This window comes from Myotis lucifugus, unplaced genomic scaffold, assembly GCF_000147115.1.
Source record: "Myotis lucifugus unplaced genomic scaffold, Myoluc2.0 scaffold_15, whole genome shotgun sequence".
Lineage (NCBI taxonomy): Eukaryota > Metazoa > Chordata > Mammalia > Chiroptera > Vespertilionidae > Myotis > Myotis lucifugus.
This window is the reverse complement of record NW_005871063.1, coordinates 12,266,996-12,284,304: the sequence shown is the minus strand read 5'-3', so window position 1 is coordinate 12,284,304 and position 17,309 is coordinate 12,266,996. Positions and strand designations below refer to the sequence as shown.

General features: G+C 36.8%; 1 protein-coding gene across 4 annotated transcripts in view; it reads left to right on the top strand.

The window, feature by feature from the left end:
* The window catches only part of SNX13 (sorting nexin 13), a 93,268-nt gene that overhangs the window by 26,002 nt on the left and 49,957 nt on the right, over nt 1-17,309 (top strand). For 3 of the 4 annotated variants that reach the window (XM_023750771.1, XM_023750772.1, XM_023750773.1), the window contains 6 exons: nt 11,661-11,782; nt 11,873-11,974; nt 13,447-13,535; nt 14,261-14,344; nt 15,644-15,782; nt 16,902-16,990. In XM_023750771.1, the coding sequence (XP_023606539.1) occupies nt 11,661-11,782; nt 11,873-11,974; nt 13,447-13,535; nt 14,261-14,344; nt 15,644-15,782; nt 16,902-16,990 (625 nt within the window). Of the gene's footprint in view, nt 1-2,531; nt 2,599-11,660; nt 11,783-11,872; nt 11,975-13,446; nt 13,536-14,260; nt 14,345-15,643; nt 15,783-16,901; nt 16,991-17,309 lie in introns of all 4 variants that reach the window. The other variant, XM_023750774.1, reaches the window with a different exon arrangement.

Genomic DNA, 17,309 nt, shown 5'->3' with positions numbered 1-17,309 from the left:
TACGGTCTTCTTTTTTTTTTTAGTTTTATTTCATTTCAAACCGCCCCGGTACCGCCCCGCGGGCCGTAGTTTGCCCACGGCTGGGTTAGACAGTCTGTTCAGTGGTGGGAGTTGGGGGTGGGGGTCAATCTCTGGATCTATTTTTGTTCATCAGTTTATGTTGATCATTATATCCCACATATGAGTGAGATCATATGATATTTATCTTTCTCGGACTGGCTTATTTCACTTAGCACAGTGATGGCGAACCTTTTGAGCTCGGCGTGTCAGCATTTTGAAAAACCCTAACTTAACTCTGGTGCCGTGTCACATATAGAAATTTTTGATATTTGCAACCATAGTAAAACAAAGATTTATATTTTTGATATTTATTTTATATATTTAAATGCCATTTAACAAAGAAAAATCAACCCAAAAAATGAGTTCACGTGTCACCTCTGACACACGTGTCATAGGTTCGCCATCACTGACTTAGCATAATGCTCTCGAATTCCATCCATGCTGTTGCAAATAGTAAAAGTTTCTTCTTTTTATAGCAGCATAGTATTCCACTGTGTAGATGTACCACAGTTTTCTAATCCACTCATCTGCTATTGGGCACTTAGGCTGTTTCCAAATCTTAGCTATTGTAAATTGTGCTGCTATGAACATGGGGGTGCATATATCCTTTCTGATTGGTGTTTCTGGTTTCTTGGGATATAGTTCTAGAAGTGGGATTACTGGGTCAAATGGGAGTTCTATTTTTAACTTTTTGAGGAAACTGGGGAGTTATTTTTTATAGTGTATAGGGTTGATAATTAGATTTAATTGACCTTGGGATTAAGCACTCCTCTGGTCTATTTTATTAGGAGATCTTAGAGTAGGATGATAAAGTTTATTTAAACATTTCATTATATTTCTACATGGTCAGATAGTATGCTTGACCTCAAACATAGAAGACATAGTATACTAATCTTTTTGTTTTCTTTGAGAAATAAAAGCATTTTATTAAAAGTATTGAATTGGCAAAAGTGTCTTAAAATGAATATTTCTGTTTTCCAGTCCTTTCTGAGTATATCATATTCAACAAGGTCCCTAAAAGTAAAGAATAATGGGTATAATTAATGACTCCATAACAAATCCAGTTGGAAGTCAGGTGGTTTCATTCCTTAATTTCAACAAAATTAGAGGAGGACCTAATCAGATTATCAGCTCATATATTACTAAAACTAAATTTTGATGAAATATAACTGATTTGGATGCGTAAGTTGAAAGGAGTTCAAAAACTCATTGTCAGTGATACAACAAAACTTCTTCTACTCCTGTATACTTATTTTGTGGGAACATGGCTTTGGTGGTTTTATCTAGAAAACAAAAAATATAGCCCAACCAATATGGCTCAGTGGTTGAGCATTGACCTATGGACCAGGAGGTCATGGTTCAATTCCAGGTAAGGGCACATGCCAGGGTTATGGGCTCAATTCCCAGTAGGGGACATCCAGGAGGCAGCCAATCAATGATTCTTATCATTGATGTTTCTATCTCTCCCTCTCCCTTCCTCTCTGAAATCAATAAAAATATATTTTAAAAAAAGAAAACAAAAATATAAATAAAAATGATCTTCAGCTCTATTTCTTTTTTATTCACTATTATTTTGTATTTGTGTCAGGTGTACAGCATAGTGGTTAGACTATCATATACTTTACAGTGTTGTGAAAAAATCAGTTTGTTTTATAACTAAATCCTTAGGGTTTTAAAAGGGAAACAAAGGTACTCTAGAGATATGTAACATAGAATTTATGAGTGAATTGAGGTTGGAAGAAGGGGTATTCTTTTAATATAGCAGCAAGCTTATAATTCTGTGCCTTTAAAATTTGACTCAAATTCAATTTCAGGTTGACGCTTTTGACATTGTAACAAAGTAGTTTCTCAAGTACTCTAGAAGGATGGAAACAAAGGTTTATGTATTTTATTTTCTTACTTATTTTTTTAGGTTTATGTATATACTTTCTTATAGTGAATTATGAGGGGGAAGTTGCTGCCTGATTCAGTGGCTCAAGGAGGAAGAAATTTCTTCTTTCATAGATAGGCCACTGCTTTCCATGAAACATGCCTGTAGGTCAATTGATTCAAAAATCCTTTAGTGGAATTAAACTTTTATCAACATCTCCTCAAAAATACTTGTCGAAATCTACCTAGAAAAACTATGAATTTTACTACACTAATGATATTTTTAAAAAATATCTTATTTTTCTACATAAAAAAGCCTTATATGGGAAATTAACACATATTATTTTAATTTTATGTGATTGGTTATTATATCCTTTAAGGATTAATGTATCTTTAAATCTATCTATATATACACACACACACACATACACTGTTCAGTAAATAGTGTACTGTGATATTCTTAACTGTTTTTAACTTATAAGGTCTTAGTAGTCATTTCTCTGAAAAAATATGTAGCATTAGGAACATGGTTTATAATAGGATTGTTTCTATGGGAAAGTCAGTATTTACTTTTATCATTTTGACAAAAGGACCTTTTCCAGGAAAGTATTCTGCCAAGAATGTGAAGATTGCCTTTACTGCCAAACGGTCACCCACTTCTCTAGTCAGGCAAGTCTACACAATGACTCTTCCATATACCATGTTCATTCCATCGCCTTTGCTCATTCCTATACTGTTTCTTTCTCCAATTAAATACTGTTTATTATTTAATCCTATTTAAATTACAATACTAGAGGCCCGGTGCATGGGGGGCGGGGTCCCCTTAGCCCAGCCTGCACCCTCTCCAATCCAGGACCCATAGGGGGATGTCCGACTGCCGGTTTCCGGACATCCCTCTCACAATCCAGGACCACTGGCTCCTACCTGCTCGCCTGCCTGCCTGATCGCCCCTAACTGGCCCCCTGCCAGCCTGATCACCCCAAAACGCCTCTGCCTGCCGACCTGATTGTCCCTAACTGCCCCCTCCCCCCACCAGCCTGGTCACCCCCAAGAGTCCCCCCTGATGGCCAGGTCACCCCCAACTGCCCCCCCTGCTGGCCTGGTCGCCCCTCACTGTCCCCTTTGCTGGCCTGGTCACCCCTTACAGCTCCCCCTTCCGGCCTGGTTGTCGCCAACTGCGCCCCCTGCCGGCCTGATTGCCCCTCACTGCCTCCCCTGCTGGCTTGGTCGCACTACCGCAGCCTGCTGCTCAGTCATTTGGTTGTCCCTTCACCTGCCTCCCCTGCTGGCCTGGTCGCCCCACGCAGCCTGCTGCTCAGTCATTTGGTTGTCCCTCACTGCCCCCCCCTGCCGGCCTGGTCGCCCCACGCAGCCTGGTGTTCTGTCATTTGGCTGTTCCTCACTAACCCCCCTGCCGGCCTGGTCGCCCCACATAGCCTGGTGTTCAATCATTTGGTTGTCCCTCACTAGCCCCCCTGCCGGCCTGGTCGCCCCACGTAGCCTGGTGTTCAATCATTTGGTCGTCCCTCACTAGCCCCCCCTGCCGGCCTGGTCGCCCCACACAGCCTGGTGTTCAGTCGTTTGGTTGTTTCTCACTAACCCCCCTTCTAGCCTTGTTGCCCCACTCAGCCTGTTCAGTCGTCCGTTCGGTTGTTTCGGATGTGACGGCCCCTGGCTCTTTTATATATATAGATTGCTTGATTAACCTCTTATTTCTGTGTATGGTTATCATCAATGAACTTTTAAGCTATTTTTGGAATGGTACCAATTCTATACTACTATCATTCTTTTAACTTACATTTAGTTAGCCAATATTCTTCATTCTCTTTGTAGGATATACTGACTTATATCCCTAGCAATAAAGCTAGGCTAATAGACCACTTTCTAGTATTTCTGTCTACTTCTGTTCCCATCTTTTGAGTTTTAAGCTTATCAAAAGTCAGTTGTATGATGCCTGGTTTATGTATTTTAGGGAGAGGATCAACAAAGGCTGACCTGCGGGATTGATGGTTTAGATTAAGTATAAGTGAGAATTGTCAAGTGAATGTGGGAGAAAGAAGGAAAATTTGATGCAGTTGGTCTGTGGTGCAAGCTGAACATTTGTGACTTAGAGGAGAAAGATAAGTGTGTTAAAAAAGAAAGTTGTATTTGCTTCTGAACCTGTATTATAATCATATAATTTACTCCTGTCCAGATGGAAGGAATAGGAGTATGGCAAGGTAGTCCCTATGAAAACGAAGTCACTCGCTTTGGAATTTTACTCATAGCTAGTTGCTAGATAGATTGCAGTTGAATTAGGTGTGCAAAAGACAACTATGAAATACTGGTGAAGAGTTTTGAAGGACTCTTTGGAAGGATTCAGATTTGTTCACAAATGTTAGTTGTCATGCCACTTAAAAGCATAATTTTTGCAGTGTGGGAATGATTTTTCCATGACAAAGACTACATTATTATCACTAAGCAAAACATTCAAATAAAAGGTCTTAGCCTAATTTTGAGAGATTTATATGATTGAAGTTAAATGAAATGTATTCATAACTCCCTCTTCTGATCAAATATTTTGATTTACAAGTATATGCCAGTTACCGGTTTTCCATTTACTCTGTGTGTGTGTGTGTGTGTGTGTGTGTGTGTGTGTGTGTGTGTATTTAGATAATACAATCATAGATTCTTAAAACCCTGAATGGCCTTAGAGAAAACAAACCTTGGGGAGTTATGTGACTTGCTGAATTTCACAACTAATGAAATGATGAATCTTTCTTTAATTAAGGATATGTGTGTGGGTGTGTGTACATGTATGTGTTTGTACATGTCCAGTGCTTTTTACATAAATTTGTTGATTTTGGAGGTGTGTTTTTTTATGTGTGGTTGTGGGATGATAAGCTGTACACTGCTTAGAATAGATAGAACCAGTGAAGTAATTTATATCAGCTCAATCGCAGCCCACATATTTGGGACATTCATTGCCCTTTTTAGGCATTAGCATGAAGTAGCTTAGGGATTTAGAGAGGAAAAAAAAGCTCAGTTTATGTTTTATTTCAGAACTGTAAGGAGTAAAGAAGCAACTGTTGTATGTGTCTTGTGCTATTTTTTAAGCACCTGACCCTGAAAAGACAGATTTGACCTTGAAAGAGGGATCATTAAATCAATATGTATTGAGTGTCTCCAGCTGTTCAATACATTACTTAGCCATCAGGGATACCATTGTGAATAAAATGAACACAAAATAGAAGTCCCTGACTTTCCTAGATCTTTACCTCAGTAATTGAATTTATTTCAAGCAGTTGAGTTATTTAACTGCAGTTTAGTCAAGCATGCCAAACTCAAAGGCTAACACGGGCCAAATAAACAAGGTTTAAGTCTATGTGGGCCACACACAAATAGCTTCAGTTTTTATAGAAATGTAGGTTTATTTCGATAGAGACATGCTGAATACAATGAATAATCGTTAACAAAATAATAGAACATTTTAATAAAAATTAATATTTTTTTCTTGAACATTAACTTACCAGACACTGAATAACTGCACAAATTAATAAGCATAACACAAATAAACCTATTTTTTTTTGTTCTCCAAAAGCGAAATACTTCCTGTGGTGCACACCAAACAAGTCAGTACAAGACTAATGACATGGCAGTCAGCTGCTAAAATATTCGCTGCTAGTATTAGTGGAAATGGTGAACCTGCGCATAGGCACGTAAGGGAAATGAATGCAACACGATTATAGTAATCAGTCATTAGCGAACTTTGTAGTTTGTTATTAATAATTATGTATAACAGGATATTGTAAAAATTAAGTTAAGAAATTTTCTTATATACTGTTATAGTGGCTGGGCCACAAAAATATTTGTTGTGGGCCACATGCCACGAGTTTGACATACTTGTTGTAAGTGCTATAAAAAATGAAAATTTCGGTGCTATAAGGAACCGGGTAGAGGGGAGCTATGGGGGGAAAAAGAGGAACATCTGAAATAATCTGAACAATAAAGATTTAAAAAAAATAAAAAGAATATCACCAGAGATCCAGACCTGATCTGAAGGAATAAAGCAAAGGGAGAGGGTCAACAAAGGCTGACATATGGAATTGATGTTTTAGATGAATTAAGTATAAGTGAGAATTGTCCGTTGAATGTGTGAGAAAGAAGGGGAATTTGTGGAGAGTGGGCAGGGATGAGCAAACCTGTCAGAGGGGATAGATTGTCCAGAGGCACTGAGATAAGAAAAGGCATACTCAAGTTTGAGAAATGGAAAGAAAGCCTGAGAGTGTGCAGAACAGAAGGGAAGAAAGAGGGTGGAACAGGTGATAATAAGGGAGTAAGCAGTGTTCCAGGTATGTAAGATTTTAGAGAAGGAATTTGTGCTCAGGCCTAAGATCAATGGAGTTATTGAAAGATATTTAAAGCTTTTATTTTGTACTATCACATTTGTATTAAAAAAAATCACTCTGGCTGCTCTATGGAAAATAGAATGGAGGGGAGACAAGAGTGGATGTCGGAGACCAGTTAAAAGTAAGGAGATGATGCTGGTGTTAGAGATGGAGATATAGGCATGCAAAATATATGGTTAGAGAGGTACACATTACAGCTTGGCTTTTGTTTGTATGCTTAAATTATAACTTCATTGCTTCTTTGCATCCCTCATTAAACTGAGTAATTTTTGCACCCATTCTGTCAGGTATTTAAGCTTCAGGACCCTACTATAAATTTTATATTTTTAGGGTAGGGTTGAATACATCACTTGTACTTTTGAACGTATGGGAAATATGCTCTCTTATTTTTAAGCTAGAGGCCCGATGCACAAAATTCGTGCAAGATTAGGCCTTCCTTCCCCTGGCTGCTGGCTCCGCTTCCCTCTGGCACCCAGGACCTGGGCTTCCCTCGCAGCCCCGGCTTTGTCTGGTCTAATTAGCATATTAAGCTTTTATAATTACAGATTCACATGTAAGTAATAATAAAATGGAAGTGTCGATAAAAGGATTCATTGTGTAATCCTTTTGTTTTTATTAGAGTAGGAAGCGTATGGGGAAATATTTTAAACAAAGTGAAAAGAGCTTTGAACTTAGGCATAACTTAAAAGTAATGGATATTAAGAACTTTAATAGAGAATTATATGTGGATCAATAGAACGAATTATGTGTTACATAAGTGATGATTTTAAATTTATTACATATTTATCATATACCATAAATTTAGAAAGCCCCGTCCTCAAAATAGTTTCAAATTTTGTTATAAATACTACTAGAAATTGATAGTAAATATTTTCCTAATTTATAAATGGGAAGCAATATATTACTGTTGTTCTTATCTTTCTAACCTAGAAAAGTCCCTTTTAGTTGAGATTTACATTAGGGTTTCATGTATTCAGTGGAAATGAGTCAAGAAGAGGGAAACGAATGAACTTGGATAGAGATGCAGAATACTGTGTTCCCTGTTCTCCCCGCCCTACTCATATTTGTATATTGAAAGTAAAAATCTATATTTAAAATTATTTTTATGTAGTTGCATTGCTTTTTGATTTTCACTAATTTTATTTTTTACTTTTTTGATTTTCACTAATTTTAAATGTCATTACCTCCTCTATAGTGATGGGTTATAGAATTGAATTGGGTTTAAAATACCTTTGTAAATTTTATTTTGTTTGAAAATGTCACTGTTTTATATATATTGTACCATGAAATGGAACAGCTCTAACTTTGAAAGATTACAGCTCTAACTTGAAAAATTACTTTCTTCTAAATTTGCTAGAATGAACCTTTTATGGGTTAAATGAACTAATGCAATGGCTTATACCAACCAAGTAAATTCTGTTTTCTTTTTTTTTTAATTAAATCTTTATTGTTCAGATTACATTTGTTCCTCTTTTTTTTCCCCCCCATAACTCCCCTCCTCCCAGTTCCCGCCCCACCCTCCGCCCTCACTCCCCACCCACTATCCTCATCCATAGGTGCACAATTTTTGTCCAGTCTCTTCCCGAATCTCCCATTCCCCTTTCCCCCCCAAGAATAGTCAGTCCATTCCCTTTCTGTGTCCCTGATTCATTATAATCACCAGTTCATTCTGTACATCAGATTATTTATTCACTTGATTCTTAGATTCACTTGTTGATAGATGCATGTTTGTTGTTCACAATTTGTATCTTTACCTTTTTCTTCTTCCTCTTCTTACAGGATACCTTTCAGCATTTCGTATAATACTGGTTTAGTGGTGATGAACTCCTTTAGCTTTTCCTTATCTGTGAAGCTCTTTATCTGACCTTCAATTCTGAATGATAGCTTTGCTGGATAAAGTAATCTTGGTTGTAGGTTCTTGGTATTCAGTACTTTGAATATTTGTTGCCATTCCCTTCTGGTCTGCAAAGTTTCTGTTGAGAAATCAGCTGACAGTCGTATGGGTATTCCCTTGTAGGTAATTGAGTCTCTTTCTCTTGCTGCTTTTAGGATTCTCTCTTTGTCTTTTGCTCTTGGCATTTTAATTATGATGTGTCTTGGTGTGGTCCTCTTTGGATTCCTTTTGTTTGGGGTTCTCTGCGCTTCTTGGACCTGTAAGTCCATTTCTTTCACCAGGTGGGGGAAGTTTTCTGCCATTATTTCTTCAAATAGGTTTTCAATATCTTGCTGTCTCTCATCTTCTGGCACCCCTATAATTCTGATGTTTGTACGCTTGAAGCTGTCCCAGAGGCTCCTTACACTATCTTCGTATTTTTGGATTCTTTTTTCATTTTGCTTTTCCGGTTGGGTGTTTTTTGCTTCTTCGCATTTCAAATCTTTGACTTGATTCTTGCGCTCCTCTGGTCTGCTATTGGGTGTCTGTGTAATATTCTTTATTTCAGTCAGTGTATGCTTAATTTCTAGTTGGTTCTTTATCACAGCATCGAGGGTCTCATTAGATTTCATGAGGCTCTCATCAAGTTTATTGGCAGCTTCTAGCACATTATTGCAAGCCCTCAAAATTGCGTTTTTTAGCTCTATATCCTCCATTTCTGTCATGTTTTTTTGTCTCCGCATTTTTTATGCTTTCTTGGTGCACCCCCTTGTGGTCTTTGTGCGCAGTCTTGTTCTAGTTAAGCCTTGATTGTTGTAGTTAATACTAGAGGGATTTGACCACCAGGCCGACTGTCTGTGAGAATCACCTGTATCTGCAGTGGGAAAACTTCTGTCCTCTGGAGAGGTGCTAATCTAGCCTTTGCCTGAGGCTATCCGGCAAATGGCTCTGCGCAGGGCTTGATCGGGGCGGGTCGCAGGGGATCAACAGGGCGGGCGGAGGGAGCAGTTATGGCTGCTCTCAGTCCCGTTCCCAGAGGCTCTGCTACTCAGAACCCCAGCAACCGCTGTAAACCTCGGAGAGAAAGCTGCCCTCAAGTTCCAACTGACGCCAGACAATCCAGCCTCTCCCGTTTGAGTCTGAGTCCCTAGAGACTCGCCCGGATTTGGAGCTCAGAGTCTGAGACTCCCTCCTGATTGAAAACGACAACCGCGCCCTCAGCCACCAGCCCGCTTTGCGCGCGCACCTCCGCACCTTTGTATTTTCCACACTGCGCCTCCTCTGAGCCTCGGTATGCTGTTCTCTTTCCTTCTAGTTGAAGAGTCTCTCCTCAGCCAGCCTTCCTGTGGTTCTGGGTGATGTCCGTTCCGTCTTTTAGTTGTATTTTTGAAGTGGTTGTTTGCGGCAGCGATCTCCGGTGTTTACCTATGCCGCCATCTTGGTCTCTCACCAAATTCTGTTTTCATAAAATTTTCAGTGTGTATAATTTTGTACAAATATTCATGTTAAAGTTTTTTTTGAAAGATGCTTATATAGATTGTGATTTTTTTTTAAAGAGACTCTAGAGATTCCTAGATTTAAATTTTTATGTTGAAGCTGAATGTTGTTACCAAGGTTAATATGTGCTTATAGACATGGTTCTTATATTCTAAATAACGGTAACCCTCCTCAGATTCCTGAGTTTAGGTTACCCTTAAATGTTACTCTTCCTTTCCATATATATAACAAAATCATAGTTGTATAAATTTTAAAAAATTGTATATGAGTGCTAATAACTTATGTTTTTTATTTTAAAACAGCCATTTGTTATATTCCTCAATGCCATTATCTTTTGAATGCTTTCTGTAAAAAAATGACAGTGTAATCAAGTCAATTTCTTCACTAGCTTCTTTATTATACATATGTGGGTAATTAACATAATGAGTTAGGGTATACATTTTATGGCCCCTCCATTGCCTAGCATCTTCATGAATAAACACCTAAAAGAGTAAATTAATTTTAATACTAATTTAAGGAAAACAGCATTAAAAACATTTGTTTAAAACTAACACTTAATTTGCCCTGGCCAGTTTTGCACAGTGGTCAGAATCTCGGCCTGCGGACTGAAGGGTCTCAGGTTTGATTCCTGGTTAAGGGCAAGTACTTCAGTTGCAGGTTCTCCAGCCCTGGTAGATGTGGGAGGCAACCAACCAATGTGTCTCTCTCACATCAATGTTTTTCTCTCTCTCTTTCTCACCCGTCTCCCTCCCTTCTACTATTTCTAGAAATCAATGGAAAAAATATCCTCAAGGATTGAAAAACAAAACAAACTGTTACTTAATTCAAGGAGACGTGTAAACTGTTTTTGGTTTATCTGTTGTCTTTATTATTTGCTCCACTTGTATACTAAATTAGCAGTGTCTCTTGTGGTGTTTTGCTTTTGAGATAGAGTACTACATAATATAATTAGTAATCATCTTTTTCATGGCTAAGTGTAGCCACATTCTTTGAACCATTTTTTTGTTTTGTTATTTTTTATACACTAGTTTTTAAGTGCTAGTATATGCACTTAAAAACCAATCAGCCTCATACCAAAGGTATTTAGTTTAGAACTTGGCCTATATAACTAAAAGAAGAATGTGAAGATTTCAGAAATGATTGAAAAAGAACCAAGAAATATTTCAAATGTTCTTTTCTTTTTTTAATTGAATTTATTGGGGTAGCATCTATATATATAAAAGCCTAATATGCAAAGTGTCCCTTTGGGAGTTTGACCAACTGGGAGTTCAATTGCTTGCTATGCTGTGTGCTGACCACCAGGGGGTGGTGCAGAACGAAGGGAGGCCCTGGCCGGCTGCCCACAGCTGGGGAAGGGAGGACCCGGCCCACAGCTGGCAGCTGCTAGGGACCCCACCCATGCACACATTTCGTGCACTGGGCCTCTAGTTGGTTAATAAAACCATACAAGTTTCAGGTATACATCTCAATAAAATATCATCTGCATACTGCATTGTATGCTCACCACCCAAAGTCAAGTCTCTTTCTATCCCTATTTATCCCCCTTTTGCCTATTTTCACTTCCCCTAAATCCCCTCCCCTCTGACAGCTCTTAGTCCGCTCTTTCAAAATCAGGCAAAGTTCTGAATTTCTAATGTATTCTTAGGTCTGGGATGACAATTTGCATGATCTATCTGTTAGATTCACTTCAGATTTAACTGGAAAAAATATCATTTTTTTCTATTATAATCTTTAAGCTTTGGCACATAAAATGCTTAGTATGCCTAAAGTCTTAGTCAAATAGATTTGATATACCTTGGGTCTTATGAATGAAAGATATTGTTAATATGTAATAGTAATTAAATGAACAAAACCTCAGTATAAATAAATTCAGTCTCTGATAATGATGTCTTTTAGTAGTCATTAAAATGAATTTATATTTCTTGATTAAAAAGCATTTCCGTAATGCTTCTATGTAATATGTTTTTTATAAGGTCAAAAGAAATAGACTGGCAACCTTATTTTACAACACGCATTGTAGATGATTTTGGCACACACCTACGAGTATTTAGAAAGGCTCAACAGAAGATAACAGAAAAAGATGATCAAGTAACAGGTAATATCTTTATTCCTGAAAATTATGATTTTAAAATCTGTTTTGTTTATATCATTCAGTATAGCTTGAATTGTTCTTTTCTTTCTGCAGGTTCAGCAGAAGATCTTGTAGAAACCTTCTTTGAAGTTGAAGTTGAAATGGAGAAGGACGTTTGCCGTGATCTAGTGTGCACTTCTCCCAAAGATGAAGAAGGTTTTGTTTTCAATTTCACACTTTTGAGAACAGTAACTGTTCAAGTTGATCAGAGATGAGTTAGTAGGACCAGTGACCAAATATAAGGGTGAAATTATTCTTTTAAGACAGGTAGCATAGTGAAGATACTGTTACTATTCACTTTATTTTGTTTTTTAATTCCTAAAAGTAATTTCCAGTTTTTTTTTCTGTTTTGAAGGTTACCTTTAAAAGTTAAAGATGGTAATTAAAGATTACCCCTCTTGTCTTCTTGGAAAATATAACAAGCATAAACATTTTGTAATTGAAATTTACTTTTTTGATGGATAGTAATTTTATCTTCACCTTGATTTATTATTTCTAATTCAAGAATATATCTGGTACCCTAAAATATTTGCTAAGATAATGCTTATAAAAATTTTAAATACAATTTTTAGGGTAGAACGAGCTTGTCTTCTTTTTGGAAAGTTAGATCAGATAAACTTTAGTTGAGGGTGTTGTGATTTTCCCTAGATTTGCAATGACTAAGAGTCTTTTCTACTTGGCACATTTTTTTATTAATAGTATCAGGTGTATAATATATTCCTGTGAAGTGTCAGTATGTAACAACTACAGTAAAGCATTTCTAGTTGTGGAAATTGTTTTCTTTTATTTTTATAATGCTTAACATTTTTATGTCTTTACTTTGCTTTCCTTTCCTCTTCTTTTCTTTTTATATATATTGTGCAATTCAGTTTTTAATCACCATTATATTAGCACTGATCTGAAATAATTAAATGTAAGAAATAGATATAGTGATGTGCAGTACTTTTATGTAAACCGAGCTCTCAAATATGTAAATTAGAAGAGCATATTCTTTTTTCTGCCAAAATAGTGGAAGTTCTTTTTGGAAAGAATAATTACAGGTAATTTTTAAATGTGCAAATAATTTTTAAGTATGCAAACATAACTAGTGTGGTAGAGTACAGAATACATGGTACAACAAAAGTTGTTTTGGGAGCACTTTTGTAATTGAAATTTTTCAGTCATTCAAAGAGTGGGATGTAACAGCAGACTTAAAAATACCATTTTGATGATTGGGTAGTTACTATTTGGAGAAGAATGAAGAAGTTTTTTGTTTGTTTTTTATATTTTTATTCATTTCAGAGAGGAAGGGAAGAGGGAGAGAGAGATAGAAACATCAATGATGAGAATCATTGATCAGCTGCCTCCTGCATGCCCCCTACTGGGGATCGAGCCCGCAACCTAGGCATGCCCTTGACTGGAATCGAACCTGGCACCCTTTAGTCCTCAGGCTGACGCTCTATCCACTGAGCCAAACCAGCTAGGGCAGAATGAAGAAGTTTTTAATGAATACTGATATGTACTAATTACTAAAATAATAAGCCAGTATAATCAGAAAACTGATTTTTTCTACCTTTATGTGTTTTATATCAAGAGTAGATGGGGATTTCATATTTTCTAATGTTATTATAGCTACCTTTTTTTTCTAGGATTCCTAAGGGATTTGTGTGAGGTCTTATTATACTTATTGCTACCTCCTGGAGATTTCCAGAACAAGACCATGCGATACTTTGTCAGGGTAAGCTTAAACTCATACCAAATAAATGGCTATAAAGAAACTTGGAGTAGTACTTCCCAAAAGTTTTGGTCTCGGGTCCCTGTGACTCTTCTTAAAAATTATTGAAGATCTCAAAGAGCTTTTTTTTTTTATGTGGGTTTTATCTATCAATATTTACCATATTATAAATTAAAACTAAGAAATTTAGAAATAGAAGAATATACAAACCCACATTCCATTAGTATAGTGAATAATATAATAGACATGTATGTACCAACTACTCGGAGTCAACCAGTGTTAATATTTTACTATAGTTGCTCTGTTCCTCCCTTGAAGATAATCACTATCCTAAAATTGGTGTGTATCTTTTCCTTTTCTTCTTTGTTATTATTCTTTAAATATAGATGTAGGAATCCATAAATAGTTATACTGCAGTGTTTTGCCATTTAAAAATTAACAGAAATACTTACATACTAGAGCTATATTTTTGCTTTTCTCCATTGAACTCTAGGTGTCATTGTGGACATGTATCCATATAGATCTAGGTAGCTGCATCTCAGTATATTTAATTTATTTATTTTAACTGTGGCAAACTAGCTCATCTAGCTTATGGTGGTTATTAAGTTTTAGTTTTACGTGTATTGTACTTTTCTTAAGTAACAGGTTGTTAGGGAATTTATATTATGCTATTGATTTGAACAGTGTATTAGATTAAATTTGTTTGTGTTTTTTAAAATTTTGCCCAGGAAATCCTTGCACAAGGAATTCTTCTTCCATTAATAAATCAACTCAGTGATCCTGATTATATTAATCAATATATCATATGGATGGTATGTACTTTCTAAATTACAACTCTTTAAAACAATTTTTTTTAAATATAGAAATAGTACTTGGAGATTAGGATGATTAAGCAACAATTTATTAAATAAAAATGTATCTAGAGATAATCTTTATATTTTCAATATTTCTGTTTGCTATATGTGTTAGTCAAGTTCTCTTTAAGAGATAAGATAATCTTGACAAGTTTAGTGTTGTTACTACTTATTTAAATTTAAAAAAGGATGTTTTACTCCCCATGTGTATAGATAGATGACCAGTATTTTTTAAAGTTAGACCCTTTCATGGAGGCCACAGAACCTGATTATTCTTTTCTTTTGTTAACTTTGATAGATCCCTACTAGGTTCTCTACCAAGAGTTTTAAAAATATGCAAATCCACGTCATTAAAAATTTTTTAAATGTATATCCCTTGGTTAGGAATTCTACTCCTGAAATTTATTCTAAAATGATGATAAGCAGATTTGCAACAACATTTAAGGCCACTAATGCAAACATTGCATATAATACTAAAAAACTGAACGCAATTTAAGTGTCTCACATAGAGGATTAGTTTAATAAATTATGCATATTAATACAATAGAATACTATGCAGCCATTAAAAATGATGATGGTATATCCTAAGTCTGCTACCTTCGCATAGCTCCCTTTACTGCATTACTTGGTTTAAATTTAATTGGCAGTCATAATGATTAGTTCCTTCACATCTTCATATACCGTTTCTCTCTCTCTCATTGTCCTTGCTTGGTGAAATGACACTCTGGTTAAATTCAACTTAACCATCCATCTACTCTATTTCTATTCTTAAACAGCAAGTGACTGGAAAAAAAGACAAAATAATAGTGTTCATATAATCATAGTGATTCTGTTAAATTTAGGTTGGAGAATCCCACTCTTCTGTTTAAAATCCTCTAGTAACTTTCATTCCACATAGAATGACAGTCAAAACATTTATTGTAACCTACTGGTTTGCTCTTCATCACCACTGATCTTCTTGTCTACTCTTCTACCTTTCTTTGATATAGTTCAACCGTCATGGCTTCCTTGTTATCATCCATCAAACATTCTGAGCATGCTTTTCTACTTTCTAGCCTATTGTATATTTTATTTCCATAGTTTAGTTTGTGACCCATGAGAATTTAAGTACTCTGAGTACAGAGAATTTCATTTTGTTTTGTTATAAGCATTAGGAATATGTCAAGTTGTGCCTTTCACATGGTAGTCACTCAAGATTCTGTTTTCCCTTAATAAGTGAGTCCCCCTCCCATCTGTTTTTTAAACTTTATTTTTTAGATCCGTGAGTCTAATTGCAACTATGAGGCCTTTATGAACATTATTAAATTGAGTGACAATATTGGAGAGCTAGAAGCAGTCAGAGATAAGGCAATAGAAGAATTACAGTATCTTCGATCTTTAGATACAGCTGGTGATGGTAAGTAACTTAAGTGAAAGAATGTTTTACTTCTTTATTGTTTACTGTATCTTCAAACAAAATTGGAATTTACCTAAATGTCATTTTATGCTATTAGTTGTTTTTGCCTTAACTAAATTGAAATCTAGCTTATTGTGTTATAACATGTATTAAGAATACATTATAGCTGTGGCCATTTGCTCAGTGGTTAGAGTGTCAGCCCACAGGCCCAAAAGTCACAGGAAAGGGCACATACCTCAGTTGCAGGTTCCCCAACCCTGGTAGGAGCGTTGTGGGAGGCAACCAATCGATGTGTCTCTCTCACTTCCCTCCTCCCTCCCATCTTTATAGAAATCAATGGAAAAAATATCCTCTGGTGAGGATTAAAAAAAACACAAAAACAAAAAAACAAAGAATAAGGTATTATAATTTTGAATGTGAGACTTATTGCAGTTATCTCTAAAGTAAAGAGAATTGGTAAGGTTTAATATTAACTAAATAATTTCATTATATAATTTTAGGTTATTTCATTATTAAATATAATAATTTTTCTATGCACTGGCTTTTATATTAAACTAGGAGCCCAGTGCACAAATTTGTGCACCTTGAAAGGAACTGTGGGCCACGAAGATGGGGTGTGCACAGAGGCGGGTCTTGGCCCATCCTCCACGCCCCCACCCGGTCCCTCCTGCCGTGGCCCTACTCCCGCTGCCCCCACATGCTGATGGCGCTGGCCCCACTTGCACCTGCTGACAGCGCAGAGCGATTGGGGCCAGCAGTGGGTACAAACGGGTCTGGCGCTGGCAGCAGGTGTGAGTGCCGGGTGGGACTGCGGTTCGTCGGAGCAAAGAATTTTCAGTAACCACCAAAGGCTCGCCCCGATGACAGTGACCGGCGCCCCACCTTGGTCTGGCACCCCTGCTCACCTGCTCCACCATACTGCTGCGGCCAGTGCCCACCATATTCCACACGTGCCCCCAGGTGGTCAGTGCGCGTCATAGCAACTGGTTGTTGTTGTTCCACCATTCTGTCTATTTGCATATTAGCCTTTTATTATGTAGGATGACAGTAAGGGCATGTTTAAAGTATTTCACATATAACTATCACTTTCTAGTTCATAATCAATTTGTTTGTTTTTAGATATCAACACTATCAAAAATCAAATAAATAGCTTATTATTTGTAAAGAAAGTATGTGACTCAAGAATACAACGGTTGCAGTCAGGCAAAGTAAGTAAAGTACTTTTGAGTTAACATTTAGTTATAAATACTCTTTATTTATTAAAATGTTTAGCAGGGTGGGGGCATAGGTGAAAAAGGTGAAGGGGATTGAGAAGTACAAACTGTGGCCCGGACAGCCTGGCTCAGTGGTTAAGCGTTGACCTATGAATCAGGAGGTCTTGGTTTGATTCCGGTCAGGCCGTATGCCCGGGTTGCAGGCTTGATCCCAGATTCTTTCTCATTGTTGATGTTTCTATTTCTCTCTCCTCCCTTCCTCTCTTAAAATCAATAAAATAAATTATATATATATGTGTGTGTGTGTATATAT